Genomic DNA, 22,180 nt, shown 5'->3' on the forward strand with positions numbered 1-22,180 from the left:
TTTCTTCTGATGGGAAAAGAGAACAAGTGCATATGGGTGCCATGGCATCATTCTTTCTTCTGTATCATTTTGTAGTGTCTTGATTATGATTTTTGGGATGTTTGCTTTGTTCTGAATACATGCCGAAGCTGGTTAAAAAAATTCATGTGTGAAAGAGTTTTAAAATAACTCCTCTTCAGAGGGGGAAACTCACCAGAAACAGACACAAGTGTATCAATTGACACAGAGTAATAGCTAGGAACTCATCTTTTCCTTACAGCTCTTTGCATTAGATTAGTTATACAGAAGTTGCAATTTTCCCCTGCTGTTGTTTAACCATTAAGAGCCCCGCAAGCTATTCTAAGGGTAGTTTAAATTAAGTCAATATCAGAAACTTTGCTAATTCATTTTTATACATGGAAATCAATGAAAAGTTAGATAAAATGCAAATGAATTTACTAAAAATCAGTCATGATAGATTGATCTAATATTTTACTTTATGAGATAGCCATCTTTTTCTGAACAAAGGAAACAAAGTGCCTCAATTAGAATAGAGTATTTGCTACAGTGTTGCAGGGGAAATCCATTTATTGAAGACGCTTATTAGTCCAGTAATAGTCCAAAATTGGTATAGTACCTATACCATCATAGGGAAAAACACCACAGAAAGAAAGAAGCTATTTCAGAAGAGCAGAAAGGAATAAACTCATTGTGAAATGCAATTAGCCTGGAAAGTAAAAGAAATCTCCTGACTGCTGAAGAAGTGAGGTCCTAGAAAACATTTTCCAAGAAGAGCTGCAAGAGATACAGACTAGAGTGAAGCTGCTTGGCTTATGAGAAGGACCCAATTACATCTTCCTCTGTGCTGCAGTAGTTGACAGTGGAATGCAGTGTCAGGAAAGTTTTTCAGAGAGGTATTCAACTCTCCTCAAGCCAGCCTTATAAAATTAGCTGTTTATGTGCTAACCTGCTCCCCCACTGCACCAATCCAGCCTCTTCAGTCTGTGGTGCTCTTGGTGCTAAAAAGGATGAAGAAATGATCAAGGAGATGGTTTGTGACACTGTATTAACACTATAGGTTTTGGAGCCCAGATGCCATGTATTTATTGCTCTCATAGGGGTATGTCCAGATAACAAAGGTGATGCTGCTCTCTCCTGAAGTATGCAGGCTGCAGGTGTACTCAAGTGCTGAGTGCATGATCACCACCAGGCAGCACAGCACAGCTCTGCAGCTGTGGCTCGCAGTGCACCTCACCACGGTTATGCAGCTTCCTGCAGAACCAGGGCAGAAGCAGAAATTAACACAGTGATGTGCTCTTCTAATACAGAACCATTTCCTGTGGCATGGAAGCTATTTTAGGTAGCTGTATAATACACTACATTCCACAATCCATAGAGTATGTTTAAATTTTGTTTATCTTAAGCAGACAACTGGTGCCAGCAGAGGAAGTAAGTATAGGAAGCAATGTGAAAACCAGTGGAAATTTGGGCTGGGGAGGGCCTACATCACTGATCTAGCAAGCTGACAGGAGTTAATCTAAGTAAATATTGTAATTTACTGCCTGAGTTATAAAAGGAGTGGAACATCCTTATCTCCTGTGGCTACAAATACATTTGTGGATGCTCAGCAATTCTGAACCATATGTTTAATCAGGGAAATCACTAGGTTATATCTCATACAATAAATATATCCCTACCCCCTACCCTTTAATTTTTTTGTCATATATTTGATTTTGGAGGATAGCTGTACCTTCTCACTATCTGTCTTCAGTTAAATGATGGTGCATTTGGTGAACAGATTGTTTTTCTTTCACCAGCTAATAAATTGTGCTACTCCCTCCCTGTTTTTTGCTAGGCTTTCTTTTTTTTTTCTCTTCCATCACTCTTTTCAATCCTCCCTTAGGGATTGTGTATTAGAACTAGAAAAGATAAAACTCTCTATAAAAGGAGATGAATTAAAGAAAGTAAAAACTTTGTAACTGTAAGCGTATGCTTTAAGCCTTAGAGTGTTACCAGACATCTTAGAGAAAAATATGTCTAATCAGTTCAATCTTTTTTTCCTTTTCAGTGTTTAACTGGTTGGGACAGAAAAAGGGTATTTCCACACACTAAAAGTGTGGGAAGATTTTCTGATGCTGTCTTTTGCTCTGCTCTTATCTCCTTGTTTTCTTTGGTTTGTTACTTGTATGTTCTATTAGGGAAGCTGGTTTTTTGACAGTCTGAAAACCTGAAGATAATTAAATGGCATTCAAATTAATTATTAGCATTTCTCTCTAATTAATTTGCATTAAGATGTGAAATAGACAAATAAAATATACCAGTTGGTGGAATATGCATAGATTGAAAGGAAGTGTATGTGATAGTGTAGTTTTCATATTTATGTGCTAGTATAATTTTCATTAATTTTGTAATATTTATCAAAAGAGGGAATATATTAGGCAGATAGTTTTAAAATGACCTATAACCTCGTTATCAGAAGAGCAACCAAACACTCTCTTGTCTATTCTGTGAAGAGGGATGAATACTTTTGTATGAAGAGTTGGGTTGTGCTAGCAGCTCCTCGCAAACCTTCACTGACCAGAGCACAGGCTAGAATCACTCCAAACCATCCTTGAAGACAACCGTAAATGTCACATGTTGTGATGATTAATACCAAAACAAATTTGCCTGGAAATTACTATTTTCCGATCTTGACTTTTTTATTCTTAATGTTATTAATTATTTCATTAATTATTATTCACTGGGGGGTTTACCATCAACACCAGTATAATTTCATTTATCACCTGGTAGATCTTTGGCGCAGGTCACACAACCAAAACTGTTACCTGCTCTGTTTGTTTTCTGTTCAATTTGTTTGAATTGTTTCACAGTAGCTTAGGATATGTCAAAGGGTATAGTTATAAAAATCTTGAAATTTACCCTTTCCAGCATTCCAGAGGACAGTACCAACCTCTGATTAAATATGTGATGGTGACTGCTGGGACCCAACTAAAACTTTGTGCTGGTGAATTTATGTGGTTTATCATGACTAGACAGTTTTTGTTTTCTGTCTTTCTGTATTTTACTCACTGCATTGGAGATTTTGGATAGGTCATACTCTGCAAAAGCTTTGCATCAACAAAAGAAATCTGCATCAACAGGCATCTGATTTAAGTTGTTAAAAAGTTGGATATGTAAGTAATACCTTTTCAGCTGCACTGCAAGAGCTTTGATGCCTGCATTGCTGTCTCTGAATCGCAGATAAACTGGTCTGCATGCTTTAATATGCACAAGTCTCTTAGAAAGCCTCTCACAGCAGTGGTTTTGTAGTTCATTGTACCAGCTGATTTGCAAGGTCACAGACCTCATGGAAGTTTTATCTGCTTCAGTTCAGGAAAAAAAACACCTTTGAGAGTCCTGTGAGCAGAGAGGTGAATATAATTAGAGAAAGAATGGCTGTGATGACTTAGTAGGCAGCCCCAAATAAAAATTAATGTGTTTATATATGTCAGCAATTTAGGGAACGTGTAAGACAAGGAAAGAAGTTGTCCTTTTGGTATCCAAAATATCCAGCTCTGTAATAATTCTGTAGTAACTATATGGTAGCGTTGGAAAAATCAATATAAGGCATCAGTGCATTACAATCTTCTTTTACAAAATCCCATCATAACACTTGTTTTATTCCCAGTGCAAGAGCTGGTCTTCATGAACATTATTTTGAATGTTTATGGTCACCACTATGTTAAGGTATTCAACCCTTTGCAAGCATTAATTCATTCTGCTTCACACCCAGCTAATAATGAAAAATTCTTAATGCATTTTACAAATGATAAACCTGAGTGCTTGAGCAGCTGTCAGATACCTGGAAAATGATTGGAAGTGTTGAGAAGAGAACCTGGCCATTCTGACAAGTGTCTCTCTCTGCTATCCAAGACTGAGTGGTATCAAGTTTCTTCATAACCCTGAATTTTATCCTAGGCTCACAATACTTCAGCAGACTTGGGCTGAAGTAATTTGCACAATCTGCTCTCCTTCCATCTGTTAGGAAGATTCATATGGCAGTTACTCCAGGCTGTAGATTTTTTTCTCATTCATTAACTTCCTCAAAGACCTACCAGGGTTGCTTCTTGAATCCATTTCCTCAGCAAATGTAGCACTCTTTTCTAGTCTTCCCTCATGTATATCTTCTGGGGTCTCAAGTGCTGGTGTTTTGCCTACTGAAATTGGAGACTGCCCTGAAAACAGGAAAGCACTGCAGAGTATGTAGAGACCTTAGCAGAGGCTGGACTATATGACTTCAGAGGCCCCTTCCCATCACGCTTTAATTCTGTGGTTCTCTGAATAGGCAGCTGAACTGGAACAAATATTTGCCTTTCTTGCTGAATATTGTACAGAAAGGAAGTCAAGGTAGGAGGGAGGCCTAGCCTTCTGGAGTACTGGCTAGCAGAAGATAGCCCTCCAGAACACCTAGGAAGTGAATCAGTGGGAAGGAAGGAGCAAACAGAGGGTTTATATGGATGGGAAGGTGGGGAGAGTGAAAAGTGAGTCTCCTAGCAAAACTATAGGGACTGCTTTAATAGCCAAAAATACTACAGAGTTCATTGACAGCTAGGCTTAGCTTATTGCCAACCTGCTGTGAACCATACAGCTTTGTATGTATGTGCAAGGGTGTAAGCAGCAAGTGCTCACTTCTGTTTTCATGTTCAGGTTTAGCAATATTTTTTATTTTTTGAAAAAATAAGCAGGAAAACAGTGCAGTAAAGTGGTAGCTTTAACTGATGAGATGAACTATTTGAATATTTTTTTTCAATCTTGTTATTTCATTTTTAACCTTCAACAGATTTATTCAAGACTGCAGTTGAGAAACCAGTGCTTTCTTCTAGCTGCAGCTTAGTTAAGTTCATTGAAATAAAAAGCTCTGGTGCACTTAACTCATGTAGCTGCCTTTCACTTTAAATATTGATGTTAAGTGCACTTCTTCTGAACCTGTGTAACTGGAGACGTGGTAGCAAAGTGCTATTACAGCAGCACAGTAACTATTCCCTGCAGCCTCCAGGATGGTCATTTCGCCTACTCCTGCAATTTAAATATCCCTCCCTCCTTCCTTCCTTCCTTCCTTCCTTCCTTCCTTCCTTCCTTCCTTCCTTCCTTCCTTCCTTCCTTCCTTCCTTCCTTCCTTCCTTCCTTCCTTCCTTCCTCCCTCCCTCCCTCCCTTCCTTCCCTTCCCCTGACCCAACAGTTGCTTATATCTGTGTCATCTGCATCAGCAGCGTCAAGCCCAATGCTGCCAATATAAATGAGACGTAGCAGTCATTGTTAGTGCTGTTAAATTGGATTTATTAAAACAACAAAGCAACATGAGCAAGTTTAAGTGAACATTAGGTACATATCCTGAACATAAATGCTTTAGAAATCACAGGGGTTTAGTACAATACGTACCATTTCTGATGCTGCCCTGGGAAGCAATGTTCTCTGCCCCTCGTGCCCAGTACATCTGAACGCTTTTATCAGGACTAAGGCTCTAATAGGCCAGAATTACTTTGAAAATGGTAGTTAGGCTCCAGAGTCATTTAGGCAGTTTTAAAAATAGTCCCCCATTATCTTTCTCTGTAAAAGATGAGCTGCTTTCTTCCAGCTCTACCAGGCAATTCTTCTCTTGCCTCTCCTGACCTAAGTAGAAGATAACATATTTGTTTTTGTCCAAATCTTGTTTATATTTGTCAGCTGTAAACAATTTTTAAAAGTGTTTTTTTCCTGTTTCTACTACGGGTTTTATTGCCTTGAGGTAATTTGTTATTAATGCAGATTAATCCTTCAGTTAATTATATTCAGTTATCTGGCTTCTAAACCTCTCCCGTGCCCTCCTCCCAAAACTAGCATAGCAGTTTCACCATTAGTTTTCTTATGTTCTCTATATTTTTCTCATGGTATAGCTATATTTAATCTGGGCAAAAGGAAGAGTCAGGCTGTGGAGATGTCTGACACAGGTTTTGGTAATGAAAGCACAAACATGCCTGTTGGGAGCAGTGGGGCTTCTTGTGGGATAAGGTACAAAAACTACATATAGGATTGCAGAGTCTTTCCTATCATAATAGGTATTTAATTATAGCAATGAATATTAATTATTAGATGCTTATTATAGTGGAAGAGATCCAAAGGCTGAGTCACAGACATGAGCAAGTAATGGTTCTCCTTACCCTCAGTGGACACTGTCCTCCTTTATGACCAGGCTGAATTATGTTCTTGGTGTCTGTGTTTGGTGATGCATAGCCTTCAGCATCCCTTAGTCAGAGAAACCAACTACCACATGTACCTCCATGAAACACCATGGCGAGAGCTGCGTGAAAGACCTGGTATTGAATCCATATTAGGCAAGCTTCTTTGGCTGGAGCTTTGATGGGCTTTTTTTTTTTTTCTTCTTACAGATGTGAAATTCCAGTTGAATTTACTGAAAGCACTAATCTGTTTCCAAGGAACTATAAATGATTGATGTTTTCACGCACGTGTTAGGCGAATAATTGATGATGATTGTTGAGTTTTGCTTTGAGATTTGAGTTTAGGTAAATGTGACACTTGCAAAATTCATCACTGAATACAGCCAGGGGAATCAAAGCAGGAGAGAAGAAGCACACTCAAACGCCTTGAGAATGTGGGGTTTATGCTTGTTTCTCCTGCAAAATATAGCAGAAGCATTTCTGAGTGGTGCAAATATGCAATCAAAAAGATGGTTTGACTCAACTGAAAAAGATATTGAACTTAAACTTCAACTTAAAATGTTGAACCCATTTTTCATGGACAACAGTCTGTACCAAACACCTAAGAACAGCCATACCCATGCAGATTAAGGGTCCCTCCAGACAAATATCTCATTTCCAGCATTGATCATAAAACAGATGCTCATGAAAACAGCGTATATGACTCTTCTTCCCAAACATACCAAAACCTGACCCCAAGTATCAGTGTAAAGAGTTTGTAACAAGACTCTCAAATTAAACAGTCTCATTCTGCATAATCCAGTCTTGCTGTGTCATTTTTTTCTGAAGCACAGCCTATTGGACCATTTTGTTTCCTAAAGTTTTCAGTTGTGCTGAAAATAAAAGGTGGATGTGTCTATCAGCCATGCAGACCACCAGCCATGCAGACCACCTGAACGCCCATTTGATTTACCATTTTTTCGTTACTCCACAGTTTGAGATGCTGACGGGATCATTACCCTTCCAGGGGAAAGACAGAAAGGAGACAATGGCACTCATTCTCAAGTGAGTATTGAAACTGGTTTCATTCTTCTAACTCTGAGTTAACTCTACCCTCTGGAGAGTCTATAGATCCCAAGTATATGAAGGGTATTGTGCATCTAGATTTCAAAGCTATGTAAGGCATGAATTTGGTAAGGTACACATAGCTGATGCCTGTATGTGACTCTTAAAACTACTTTCAGAATAAATAGTAGGAAGTGAATTACTGAGAGTGCCTTACAAAAGGAATCTATCTTACTTTCTCCAATAATGTCAATATCCATAAAATGTGGGAACAGTCAAATTACTGCAGGACGCCTTATATTTTGTTGTTGCTGAGTTTCAAATATTTTCCTTTGCAGATTTCCTATTAATTTGATGTTAAGTGCAGACACATGAATTTGAAGCTGAGCTTTCTTCAGTATTACATTTTTTTTCTGTAGCAGTGAATGGCCAAGAGAAAAGTTTTACGCTCTTTAAACAGTATATGGTGTAGTACAATTGCTTTCATTAGGTTTGGTTGTTTAAATTCCTCTTGATTCACAAATTTATTTCAGCAAGCTAAAAAAGTGAAAAAATTCTGTAGGAAAATTACCTATTTAGATTGCAAAAGGTTTTCTGAGATTCATTGAATCTGCTCTACCTCTGGTAAAGTCAGTGGTAAAACCTTCCTCACTTTCAGCAGAACAAGATCAAGTCCTTGCTCTGTGTTGCATTATGCTTAGGTAGTCTTTTTTACACTGATTTCACGTGTCTGCCCATCCTGACTACTACAATTCCACCTTTTCAGACACAGCAGGATGGAAAAAAAAAATCTTGAAAAATATATTTTCTTTTCAAGTGTTGTGTTCTTTCAGAGCTAAGCTGGGAATGCCACAGTTCTTGAGCATAGAAGCCCAGAGCCTGCTTCGAGCCCTCTTCAAAAGGAACCCCTCCAACAGATTAGGTATGTATGTGCATTTGATCGGGGCATTTGTTATGTGCACTCTGCCTCGTCAGGTAGTGATCATTTCTCTCAGCACATCTTTTCTGATAGTTATCCTCTTCATTATGTTGCATTTTCATTCCTTCCCAGAGCACAATGAACCTTGAGCATTGCTAGAGAAATTTGCAAAGAGCACAGGCAAAGCACTGGAATTTAAAACATGATATTAATTTTTATTTCATTTTTTTGGTAAAGAGGGAGAATAAACTGCCAGCTTTTTTTTGGAGAATTTAAGATAACTGCTGAATATGATACTATAGGGAACTGAGAAACAAGTGTGTTTTAAAAATCTGTATAATTTAGCTGCAAATCTGAGGTTTCATCTTAGCTGTTCTCAAATGTGTTTCAATCCTGTTACATTCTGTGAGCTGGGAGCATTCTCACAGTAGGCTTTCATCTTTATTATCCTAAATGTATCATGGCCTTTTTACTAATGTCTCTTCACCCTTTATTAATAATCCTATTTAAATTGTGATAAACAAGAAGTATGTATTGGATAATGTATCTTATGTCTGTACACTTGTTTAAGAGTTTTATTAAGAAATTAATTGCATTTGATGAGGTCATGAACAATGCCTGTTGCATGACTTTCATTGCAAATTTTGTCCTTGCTCCGCACAGGGATGAGTTGACAACCTGGCCAAGCACAGTGCTGGGTGGGAACGGGGAGGCAGTCCTTCAGCATGCTGCTGTGGCCCCTCTCCTCCTGAGGGGATGGCACATGGCCTGCAGAGGGAATGTGCCCAAGAGGTTTTACCTCTTGACCTAAATGGTAGCTCTTGCAGTCTGATATGCTGTAGACATGAGAGTGGAAAAACACATTTTCTCAGCAGGTTTCAATTGCTCTCAAGTAATTTATTTGACATTAGGAAAAAAATAGAGTATTGGGATTTCTGGGTTTAATCTCTGTTCAGAAAAATAAGGTGCTGCAGCAAATATAAACTTTTTCCCACTCCCTACCTCTGTTCCTTTCTGCTATTTCCTCCCTGTCTCCATCTCTTGGTTTTGTTCTGCTCTGCTCATTTTGTGGCTTCCCACAATTTGCTATCCATCCAAAATGGGGCTCCAGTGAAGTCAGCAGGAGTTTCTGGATACCAGTCCTTTAATAAAAAGCTACTTACTAAAATAATCAAAGTTGCTTAGTTTTAGCCGTAACAATTCTAGCTCCTATATCATCTCCCTGTTAATAATGGGGAATTGCTAGGGGTCAAGGTTTTAAAATCCAAGGTTCATTGAAATACAGGGAAGGCTTGGAGAAAGAAAGAAAATATTTATAACACAACATCCAAGGAAATAAAATCTCAAAGAGTAACAGAAAAATAGATCTTTACATTTCAGGGATAGTGGTGGAAAGCTCCTGAGGGCACTCTCTGTTTTCGCTGGTTGAGAATGAGCATAAAGGACAATGGAAACAGACTTGTTGATAATAAAAGAAGGAAAGCTTAAATGATTGGCCTAAATACTGAACAGAAATCAGTAGACAAAGGACTACTTCCACTTTGTGGATTTTAGCTTTTTCTGGGAAAGGAATAATAGTAAAAGAAATGTAGGCTTAGACCTCCTGTTTTGAAAAATCTTTGGAAAATTAATGAAGTATGCTAAAATAAATGAACCATATTATGGATCAAACACTTGTTTTCAGCCATTGCTACAGAAGTTTAGGAATCTGGAAAGTGTATTTAGTTCCAAAATCCAATTTTTAGCATTGACAAGATGAAAAATGCTAAGCATCAAAAATAATTTTATTCTTGCTGCCATTTTGCATTTTGCCATTTGACTTTGGTATCTTAACAAATGGAAGTAAAGATGGATGATGTATTCTGAAATTTTGCTTTGAAACTTCATTTTGGATTGTTAATGGAAAAAAATATTAGAGTTGAAGCAAGATAGACAAGATAGAGGAGGAATTTAGTAATCCAGTTTACCTAGTTTTAAGTCTGGTGCCCATATTACTGCTTATGACAAATTTTTAAGGAATGTAAAGTCTTTCTTTGGTATCCCTTGTTTTGGACACTGTCTTTTCTTTTCTGAGCCTATAAACTTTGCTGTACAAATAGTCTGTATAGCCCTGCTTTGGTAGTACTGCTCTAAGTACAACAAATTTCAGATTATGGATAACCATAATTTTAAATCTTAAAAGAAGCTAACAGGAATACCCAGGCAAACAAGGAGTAGGCATCTCAGTGGTGAAGATGTTAGTTCATTACATTGCCAGGAACTTAGGCAAGGGACTTGCCCTAAGCCTGGATCTTCTCAGGTAGGTAAATAAATGTAAAAGCATTTAAAGAACTTCCTAAGCTGCTGAGAAGTATAAGGGGTTCAGAGTCCTTATAACTGAGAAGCTTGGCCAAGAAAGTTTGAAATAAAAGCATATGCCAGTTGGTTCAGAGTAAAAGCCAAGGAAGTAGTTATTATTTTCTTGATCCCATGTTCTCAGAGAAGATACATTCTGCTTTAGCACATAGAAGACCTTGGCTTTTAACTCTATACGATGATGAGTTTAAACAAAAACCAGCTTTCGCCTTTGTCAGAGTGACTGTACAGTCTCTTGTAAACCTTAGAAAAGTATTTCAAAAAATGTAGCCTACTAAAACCATTCTGAAGCTGTGGAGACACTAAAATTTTTCTACCTGAAACTAAAAATCTGGAAACTCTTTCTGATGATTTTGGATATCCAGATAATCAACTTTCAAATTTCATAGGTCTCCCTTTCTCCCCTTAACATATTTCAAGGCTCATGTTGTCCATACTGATTCAACAATCAAAACCAATTTAGAAAAAAATTCTACTCTTACTATTTGCAGGGGCTTTTATTACAGGCATGAAAAAAATCTTAGATAACCAAGTTCTTGCTTATTAATGTGAAGCTGCTTTTATATAAATCCTTGCACTCTATATGATGTTTAAATTGGCAAGTTGATCTGAGAGAATTACTTATCTTCTCAAACCCTCATGGGCCTGCATGGCACATAAGAGTATTTGCAGGCAGTAGGTTTGATTGTGCTGATTATTCTTTACTGATAGGTTTTATTACTATATTGACGTTCAAAAACCCAAAACCACTAAAAACCTAACGGAGGGTGAAAGGTTTGCAGTTATGCAGTGTACCATCCCATGCTGTGCTTCAGACATTTGCTAAATACCCATTCTATGCCAAGAAATGTCCATCTCCATGAAGTAGGACTTTCCAGTCATGACCTCTCTGGTGCTTCTCTTTTCTCCAAGAAAGCACATCAATTTTCAGTACCACTTTAGATTTGCAGATGGTAGATGAATGGCTGAAACATGCTGAGCAAATCCAGAGAGACTCCACCAAAAGCATTGATACTTAATGTCTCCCATGGACTTTTGCAGCAGGGTCAGGGTAGCCCCTTCGGGCTTCCAGAGATGTCCCTGAACATACCCTTGGGCCACTTCCGTCCTCCATTTGAGGCAAGAATCAGGCCACACACTGCTGCCTGCAGCCACAGCACATAACGCAAGAAGGACTCGTGGGCTATGCGGGCAGATCTCATGGTGGGGAAAAACTGCAAGAAGTGATGAACCTTCCCCACAGTGTAAAATTAGTTGCTAGGAATTGGAAGTCCTTCACTCTTTACAAAATTAAGCTATTATCATCCTAAATCTCTTTAATATACTAAGTTAAACAGAAATGGAGATAAGTCTTTGCACTTAACAATGTATTCCTTCTGAGCCAGAGCTCTGAAGTGGCCCCAAGTGGGAAATGCAAATTTTTCAAACAAATGCCTGCCTCAACTGCATGCTGTATTCCTTACTACACATTGCAGCCTCCCACTAAGAGAAGTAGCTATGGGTGGGCTTTTGTCTTGCTCCCAATTTCTGTGGTTTTGTGGAAAAAGGAACAACAACAGTAGGAAAAAGTGTAGCTTTCAAATAGATCATCTGAAAAAAGCATGTCATTCCCATCACACAATGTGTGCATTAGCCTAAACAAGAGGAAAAAGATAAAACAGTGGGGAAGGGACAGAGGAGAGAAAATTGAATGCATTAGCAGTTATCCTCAGTCTAGGATGTGCTAACAGTGTCTTAGTGTCTGATCATTTATCCCAGTCCTTCAAAATCAGTTTGGCTCTTGGGTTTCATCTTTGCATGGTTAAGAACACCAACGGCAAATTGCAAAGTTTCCAGTTACCTCCACTGAACGCAAAACATTTTTCACAGATATTTCTTCTCTGAAGAGTTGCTTAATGCAATTCTCTTCCAAGTAACTGTCAGTTTCATGTTTCTGTTGGCATTGCTAAAATCAGAATGAATCTGCCAAGGGAATCTAGTGTAGACTTTAGACTTTGCATTGAAAAAAACATGCTAGGGAAGTCATAGAAGTCTTAGACTAAGACTCAGTATTTTCTGATTCAATACCCATAAACAGCTGCGTAGGGACAAGTAAGAATAGGGTAAACATATGTGTTACTTCACCCAAATTTTCTCCCACCCTACTGCTGCTTTAAGGTCAAGCAAGGAGTTTCCTGAACCTCTTGTGGTTTGTTGAAGTAATCTTCAACAGATTTCTTTTCAACACACTTCCTGGCCTACCCATCAACCCATATAAATATTTTGAACTGCATCATCTTTTCCAAGTAATTCCGCATCACACAGCTGTCTGTTTCCTGACAAAGCATCTTCAGGTTCTTCTGAACCTGATTCCTGCTAGCATCATTTAATAACCTGTTGTAAACCTCCTTGGTCACCTGTTTCCAGGTAGAAAATTCCTGACATATTCAATCATTCCATACTATTCCTTGTTAACTTTCTTTGATTTTTCCTCTTTTTCGTAAGTATACCCTCTTATAGGTGAGTGTGTCAACATCCATAGTACAGTTGTAGGCGTACAACAGATATACACAGTGACAATGCAGTGATATTCTCCCTTTTGTCCTCTGTTCTCTTTGTAAGATTTGATTTCATGCTGTCTTTGCCTAAAGCTAACTGTCTGCCATATCCCACAGACCTCAGTGGGGCTGATCACCTCTGAGCACGTAATTTTTTATGGCGGGCTAGGATTGTTTATCCTCATGTACATTGCTTACATTTGTCTATACTGAAAGATTACCAGGAAGTAATCAGATCATCTCTCTTCCATTATTATCCAGCAGGCCTGCAGACAATCCTGTGTGTTATGTTTGCTTTCTGTATCCATTCATCAGTGACTGTTAAGCAGGCTGTAGGAAGCCATTCCAGATCATTGCGTTTTGGCAAACACTGATAATGTCTTGTACACAAGGAGAGCAGACATCACATTTACAAAAGCTTCAGTTGACAAGACCTTTGTAAAGCTGCTTGTAATGTTGATCTTCTGAAAGTACAAATACTGCGGATAAAAGCCTGAATCATCTGAGGTGTTGAGTGCCCCTTGCAATGTGCTTATGAATCCCAGGTCCTTTTGGGATTCAAGGATGCTCAGAATGGTTGTAAAGAAGTATGCTGGATATCTTTCAGGGACTGATTCCAAAATTGCAGTGCAAAGACTTTGCTTCCAGGTGTTAATTCTCCTTGAAATGAAAATCAAGGGTGCTATTAATAAAGTCAAATCAACTCCATAAATGGCATTCTAAATCATCTCTGACAGTTGTTTAATTATTACTGAGTACCTCTTGGGTTTTCTGATGGCACTGAAGCAAATAAATTGAGGTAAAGGAATAAAAAAAGGCAATCTTCAGTGAAGACATAAGGCAAAAGTAATGAAGAAATTAGGTTTCTTACCCAGTCTCAGAGGACTTTCTCTCCAATTCCTATAGTAATGTAACAGAAATTTAATACTGAAGGAAACATAACACTGAGAGTGATGATTTTGGTACTCAGAGGAATTTGAAGACAATATTTGAAAAGGGGGAACCTAAAACCGTGGCTTATGTCAAATCATTTGGAGCCTTTTGGTATTTTGAATCTGTACTTATTTGTAGTGCAGCTTTCTTTGCCTGTGAATAACGGGTAGCTAGTCAAGATCTGAAAGTCGGTGCACATAGAAGAGCTGCTGCTGGTGGCAGGGAGCAGCTGTAGCCTTGCCAGAGTATGAGGATGTCTTGAGGCCTCTCCTGACCTCGCTGGTGCATGTACTCTGCTGTGCCTAAAATCCCGTGTCTCATTCAAAGCTTGAATGTGCAGCTATTCAGCCTTGACAGCATCCTCAATTAGAGAAAAGTAAAAACCCTCAGCCATCAGATTCTCATTAATGAAGTGCCCTTGTCTGTATTTTTGGTAGTTTATACTGTTATGACAGTTGTACTGTCCAGGGTTCCTTGACTAGAAGAAATGTTTATGTGGTAACTCTGACTCTGTCAGAAGAAAAGTTGGGATGGGGAGGAAGACAGAAGAAGAGATGTCATGCAGTACTCTTCTAAGCATTACTTCATTTTGATTCTTTCATTCTCTTGCCAGGTGCTGGATTTGATGGAGTGGAAGAAATTAAACGTCATCCTTTCTTTGTTACTATAGACTGGAACGTAAGTGGAATTTTTTTATAATTTTTTTTTCTTAGCTAAATTTTGTGAAGACAAACTGCCATGCTTAGGAAAAAAGGCATTCTCTAACGTAGAGAACCCAGGAGCTAGAGCCTATTCAGTGGGTGCCTGTATCTCTCTTGCATACATACTTGGCAGTGGTGGGTTTATAGTTGAACTCACTGGTCTTAAAGGTTTTTTCCAATCTAAATGATTTTATGATTCTATATATATATGTTTGTTCACAAACCCACAAATGAAAGGAATAGAAAGCTGCTTTCAGCATTGCCTTTTTTTCTAACTTCTTATCTCTGTTTTATCTGATAGTCTGTCTAATCATTATACTACCTGAAGCTATTTGCAGCATTCTGCAGAATAATTTCCACATTCAACTCTAATAAACATGAGACTCCGATTTTGGGAGCTGGATGGAGTGAAAATGAGTAGCTTTAAATGAAATAATTCCTGTAGTATTCAGTTGTAAAAGAAAACAGAGGCAAAGGATTGGGCTTGAAAGAGATACTTCATGGGGAATCAATCTGATGCTCTAGGTCCCTCCATTGTTTTGCTTTTACATTCCGTATTGAACTACTTGTCCCTTCTCACTCAGTTGGGCATGCTGGACTAAAGGCTAGTTTTATTCTTTCCAATATCAGGGACCTTCAGGAATTCTTTTCTTTGTTGTAATTATTTAGAGCAGCCCCAGGTCTGCTTCTACATGCTTGCCAACAGTAGCTCCAAGACCTCCAGGCTCTCTCTTTTCCCAAACACAACATGGTGCTACTGGGACTGCCTGGGCATCCACAGAGCTGGTATAACAGGCTGTACAGCAGGTTGTGCTGCTTTATGCTAGAAGAATCATAAATCTTCCAACAGGATAGCTTTGTTAAGCCATTCTTATCATTTTGGCCTAAGCGACCATAGGACAGTATCTGCCCCATCCACTAGGTTGCAGTGGGGGCCATAGAAAGCCCCCATAATAGATGGATTTTCAAAAGTGTGATTTTACACCTCTGAGCATACAAGTCAACCAGCCAGAACTGGAAACGTCAGCTCCTCTTACAAGTGTTTGATGTTTGATTGAGGTGAGCTATTATTTTAACATCAACACTCAAAATTGGAACAGCAAACATTTGATCAAATGAAGCATGGTTCAAATAAGACATGTCAGAGGTGATTAACAGAATGGTAAACAAGGATTTCTTTTATTGCTATCAGCTACAGCTCATAAAGCTGGTGGTAGAGATTAGCTACATACTTGATTTAGACATGTAAGAGGTTAAATCTCACATTTTCAGCGTCCTATTTGTTCAAATCAATTTATTTTTAAACAAACCTGGAAGCAAACATTTTTCATTCTTGCTCTGAACAACTACCAGTACATCAGAGCTCCTGTTTGCCACATCCTCTAGCATTTTTTAGTTTAATTTTACCCAACCTGTGATATGGTTTTATGTCTCTTCAGTATTTAATGTGTTTGCTCATAAATGCTAGTGTAACAGGTCACATTGATGCAGTTCTTAAGATAAATTCTGATAAAAACACATGAATGTGTTTGGCAGAGCTATTCTCAAACTGCTGCCCAGGACTTCCCATTAAAGCTAATTCCTCTGTGAAAAAACATTCTGTGGTGCCCAGGTAGCCTTTGAAAGGCCCACAAAATCATTTATTATGGAAAAACTTATTAGAAAAATCCAGTTTGAGTAGCATGTTGAAGAGTTGGCATGACTCATAAGCATGTTAAAACATGATCAGTCAAAATGGAGTTTGAGACTTTCCTTTATGGTCCACCTGACTTTTAATCCCAGTACATATGTTCTGGAGTCTAGATTCTGTTTCCTCTTCTTCTTCTTACTAATGATGAAATTCTGTATGACAACTTTACATTTATGGAAACAGTAAGTGAAAATTAAAAAAAGGGAATTCAGAAGACTTGGGTTCTTTTTTTTTTTCTTTTTTTTTTCTTTCCCCTCCCCCTCTAATCCTCCAATATCTCCACAGTCCTCAGCTTTGCAATCAAAGTACAGGTCAGATGAATATGTCTTGATGTAATAAGAAGCACTGGAGCAGTGAGAGGGTTTTTCTTCTGTGTTTGCTAGTGCAGCAGCTCACTAACTCATCACAGATAAATGAGGCTCTGCATCTTGGAAAGGTTTTCAGAAAAGTCAGTTTTGTTCCATGAGACTCCTCAAGACCACCTTCTGTCGTGATAATTGGTGATTGTTTCAAGCTCAGTTCTTTAGGGAACAATTTCATGCCAATTCCTGAGGAAACTCAACAGTCCTCCACCATTTGAAACAGCTCTTATAGACAGGGAAATATCTACCACGAAGAAAACAGGTCTGTTTGAACATGCCTTGGAGGTAGAGAGGAACATGGATTTAATTGCCCTTTGATGTCTTATCTAGCCCTCTAACTCTGCTGTAAAATGTAGCTGTAAAGATCCATTCTAATCCAACACAGTTAGTGCTTCTTGCACTTTCTTTGAGACAGACAGATCATTATTACAAAGATCAGCTATCATCTTTGTAATATATTTCCTCGTTTTATTCTGTTTTTCCAGTCACTCATGGAGATCTTGGGAGGCTTATCACATTACAGCAGCTACAGTATTGTATATATTTCAGAGCAATGTGAGCCAGCCTGGCCCTGAGCTGAAGCCAGGACTTTGACTTAACAGTGATCATCCAACCAGCTGTTAACATGTTCTCCATGGACAGAAAGGGAACAGGGTCAGAGAAGAGAGAACAGAAATGGATCAGACACAGATGTTTATGGCTGATCTCTATATGGTTGCAGGAAAAGAGTCCCTGATGCCCTCATTTTGTTCTCCTCTAATGTATAGAGAATCTCTCACATCAATTTGCAGGCAGTCAGCAAACAACGCTGTTGAGGCAGGACAGAAATGTTAATTTATTTTATGCCTTGGTAATATAAAGACCTCAGAGACCAAGAAGCAGGCTCTTTTGGAGAACTTCTGTACTACCTTGGCAGCTATGATAGGACTGCTGTGACTGACAGCACAGAAAATTTCAGCTTTTGATCCTTCATCAAAAGCTCCCTTATCATGAAGGGTCAGAATGGGTTAGTGTCTGCTGGAAATGCAGTATGAAACAGGACTTTTTTTTAAGCATGAGTTTTCCTGCAAAAGTGACATGATAATCAGGAACAAACTGCCAAGTTGCATCTTCTAATTTTAAGAAGAGATTCAAAACAGAAATGAGTTAGCTTATTCTTTCTAAGTTGTGTGTGAAGTCTAGATATTGCAGTGATGAAGTCAGTAGAATCACAGATGGAAACATATGACTCGGACCATCATTTCAGAGTATTTTCAGAGCTGTTCTCTTGGGGTTTGAATGTGTTTACCTGTTGGTGCAGTTATTTCCTATCTTGCACTGTCTTTAAACAGACACAACCAGATATAGTGTCTGGTTTGCATGAAGGCAGCGAACACAGTGGAAACAACATACACAGTGTAAAAATGGCCCCTGTTACACTGCTGCAGATGCTGCTGCCAAGCACATCAGTGCTGATAGTGCATGACCACTCTGTGCAGAGGCAGTAAATATCATCCTGGAAAACATGACTGTGGCCAGAGAACAACCCTCCTCCTCCTGGCCTTTCGCAGATGTTGTTCTCATGTTCCAGAGCGCCATTCTTCAGCAAAATCTCTAGTCACCCTAGGTTTACCTTCTGGTTAACTTCTGTACTAAATGAACTGTGGACAATCTGATACAGAGTTTTTATGCCCAGATTTAAATTTTGGCATGAGCTAATCTCTGTAAGAGTCTCATTTTTACAGCTGTTGTCACCCCATAATAAAGGCCTAATTTCCCACTTTACAGGGTGAAAAATAGATGAAGATTTCTGCAAACATCAGTCTTACTGCTCTGAGGCATTTAGTAGGCACTGTGATGCAAATTCAGTAAATCTGTTGTTAAATGAATGGACTGTCTTTTGTGATCAAGGCTGGGACTCTCAGGAAGGAGGCTAGATGCCCAGCTCCTTGGCAGTTTTACCTGCTTACTAACCTTGCACCCCCTTTTCTTCCTAAGAGAAGCAGACCCAAACCGACTTGACCTCAGATAGTTTCAATCACTGGCTCTGAGAAAGCACAGTCTGGTTCCTGTTTTTTTTAATTACTGTTTCTTCTTTCCAGGTCATGCATGATGCATTTCTGTTTTTTCATTGAAAATGAAAAATGAAATCCCTTTTTGGAGACTGCAGTTGAAGGAGTGGGCTATAAACAGTAGTTTTTGTTTGGATGACAGGCTAAATTGGAACCAGAGCAAATGACATGCTAGGAAATAAACTGTAAAATACAGCTGAGGAAAGGAATGAGAAGAAAGTGGAATCAAGTTCTTTTTCCTTCAATACTAATCAGAGATCAAACTAAACTGAAAGCATGAATTAATTGCAGGTTTTACCAACTGCAAAAATTAACCCCAAGGTTTGAATTCTGCTAGCTTTTCTATTGTTTGCAGGCAATAACATTGAGCCATTAATCTAGGAGAGGACAAGCATTTTAGAATGTAGTTCATCCTTTTGTCTGCTCATTGGATTTTCCATGACAGGTATATGTAGCAAGGGAGTTTATTCTGACACTACAAGTACATCACTGTGGAGGGTAGCATCTTTCTATTTCTAGAAGTTGTCTAAGGAATAATTCAATTCTTGATCAAAGAAACTCAATTGAGGAAATTACTAAATAGTTTTTAATGAAATTAAACCATTTTTCTTCTTCTTGATATTTGCCAGGCACATGTAAAGCATTTACATCTCTTAATGGGTTTTTTTAGGAGTGCATTTTTTTAAAGGTGATGAAAAATTAACTGCTTATCAATTAGAAGAAAAAACACAAAATATTGCAGCATTTTGTTACTAGACTAGGTGTATTATTTGAGTTCTGCCGGAGGAGGTGTTCAGATGAAGCTCATATTAGAGATCTGGCAACATATTTTAAGAAAAGGTTAGTGAGACCTGGAGAAAAATTAGTTATTTCAAATAAAAATGTTTCTATCTGAAATCAGAAAGGGAGTTGATAGAAGCTCATAGTTTCTCAAACTTGTGTAGAACTGTTTTCTAGTTAATTCATAAGTATTATTAATCTGAAGGTACTGATTATCAAAGTCTCAGAAGGATGTGAGGGGTTGATAAGTAGACAAAAGCGTGGATATGTATCCAGGTGTGAATATCTAAATCAGTACTTTCACACCTTGGAGTTCATCTCCGTTGTTTTGTGGATTATGCACTCCCTCAGCACAGCCTCTGGATCTGACAGCTCTGTATGATTCCTGATATCTGTCAGTCACATTTTTCTGTGCTAAGTCAATGCTGTGACCAATTAAAAAAAAGGGGGGATAGGATGTAGGGCGTTATTCTTTACTGGGAAAGAGAAAGAAGTCACATTCTCAAGAAAACATTAAGGGCTAAGGAATGCAATTCTCCTTTATGGATGTGTAAACAATGTGGAAGGAAAAAAATCTTCAGCTTCTTATACTTGTGCAAAATAACACACATATAATGATCTTAAGCACCCAACCTGAAATTTAAATGCTCCAGTTAGCACTTACATATCCAAAGTCTCTTTTGAATGCCTAATAAGATCCAAAACAATAATTTGGATATAAAAACTGGGATTTAAACTGAGAAAACTAGGACTGTGTTCCCCTTTAAATGGATAACAGAACTCACAGTGACTTTTGCATACAGTACCAGTATCACCATGACTTGGAAAGTACATAACTGTTTAAACTTTAACAGAAGTTATGTGACAGCGTGATAGAAATGGTTGAAGACAAGATTTGAAATTTAACTTGCTATGTCATTTGCCACCCTGGTTGGTTTTTGCTGGAAGGGGTCAAGGTCAAGATACATCAGCCCTGAATAGTTTTGGGACCATGGTAAGGGATAATAGGTTAATATGTTTCCTAAAATTAGAAATACTCTTGAAAAATCCAGAAGGATCTGAAATCCTCCAAACGATTTTTTCTCTGTATGTAGAAAACAATGGCTGTGATTCTTACTGTTTTCTTAGATCAGCTTGTTTCACATTGTGTTTTGCAGTCTACAGGATGCAGATTTTTAAAGGAAGAGGCATTCTGCTTGCAGCAGGCCTTCATGTTTAACTGTGTTGGGCTGCCTTGGTTTAGTGATTTGGCTTTGGTTGTTGTGGTTCACTCAGAGAACTGGAGCTAGTTTGGGATGGAGAAGGCCATAGATGACACTGCTCTGCTTTTCCTTGATGATGCCATTTAGTTACCCGATTCAAGAGCTTGGGGCAAAAAAGTTTTAGGCAGTTTACCTTTTACTGTTCCATTGTCTAGTCAGAAATGCCAGAAATAATTTCTATCACAAATGGAAAAGGAAATGGAAAAGGGAGTCATCTGGGTTGTGCTCAGAAGTGTCTTTCACTTGCACAAGCAACTTCTTTGTTTTCATCCCCTCCCAGAAAGCAACTTTGTAATTACACATCTTTAGATGGCGTGTGACTCATGAGAATCTTAAATCCCTCCCTAGTAGTGGAGGATATGAGTTAGGGATTCCAAATACAAATGTAGCTCCAATAGCACTTAAGAAACTACAGACGGGTGAAGGAATTAAGAGGCCAGAGAGAATATGCTCATGATAATAAAAGAGAATGCAGTTCCTGAATGATGCACAGCTCTAAAACACTTTCCAAGTTTTGGACCTCACAGGATAAGCGGTACAGTTAATTCAGAGAGGAAGCACCTGAATGTGACCATATTGCTTTCTGCAGTAGAAGCACTGCAGTTGTGAATTAAGACAAATAAAGGGAAGCTGGAAGCAAATAGCTTTCTCAAGGTGAAATCCTAGCAGTAGAAAAGCCTTCAGTAGGTGCTGAGTTCTGTTTTAAAGTTCTGTGCAGACAAAAAAAGATGTATGTTAATTGCTATGTTGATACTTTTCAGCTGATGAGGGACACTTCCTGCTTAAGATTGAAATTGGCTTTTAATTATTTGGAAGACTGGCTTTCCATTGTGGCTCACAGCAGTTATTCATCTCTTTTTCTCTCAGAAGATACGGAGCAGTTTTATCCAAGCAGAAACTTTTTATGGTGAAATGGCCATTAATTATTATATTCAGGCTCACTATTTCATTTTTCCAAGGAATTCAACCACAAACATATCCTTTCTGTTAAGGCTAATATTATGCTACAGAGTTTCCTGCTTCAAGAACCTTTATTTATCAATGCAAAATCAAGTTCAAATTATGGTGATATGTGTATATCTTAGGTTTGACCACAAGCTTTATATTACAGAAGTTAATTTACCACAAAACCTACAGTTAAAAAGAATCATCCTGCATGCAAAGAGGTGGACAAGCATTTATTAATCTCCATTAAATATTTTGAAAAATTAGCTCATTAGGAAGTTGTTTCGAGAGCTAACCTTAAAATGCATATTACAAACAGTCATAAGGTGAACTCTCCAGTTCTTATCATGACTTGAAAGTTTGGATGAAATGTTATATTTATGCTCAGACATATTAATTATGGGGAACTGTCTGTGGCAACTGATTCA

The 22,180-nt window shown here is 38.3% G+C and overlaps 1 protein-coding gene across 11 annotated transcripts in view; it reads left to right on the forward strand.

Annotated features, from left to right (window-relative positions):
• The window catches only part of RPS6KA2 (ribosomal protein S6 kinase A2), a 289,256-nt gene that overhangs the window by 228,730 nt on the left and 38,346 nt on the right, over positions 1 to 22,180 (forward strand). For all 11 annotated transcript variants that reach the window (XM_017813724.1, XM_017813729.1, XM_017813731.1 and 8 more), the window contains 3 exons: positions 7,147 to 7,217; positions 8,051 to 8,139; positions 14,575 to 14,639. In XM_017813724.1, coding sequence (XP_017669213.1) covers positions 7,147 to 7,217; positions 8,051 to 8,139; positions 14,575 to 14,639 — 225 coding nt within the window. The remainder of the gene's footprint in view (positions 1 to 7,146; positions 7,218 to 8,050; positions 8,140 to 14,574; positions 14,640 to 22,180) is intronic.

This window comes from Lepidothrix coronata, unplaced genomic scaffold (assembly GCF_001604755.1).
Source record: "Lepidothrix coronata isolate B3197 unplaced genomic scaffold, Lepidothrix_coronata-1.0 Scaffold42, whole genome shotgun sequence".
Taxonomy (NCBI): domain Eukaryota; kingdom Metazoa; phylum Chordata; class Aves; order Passeriformes; family Pipridae; genus Lepidothrix; species Lepidothrix coronata.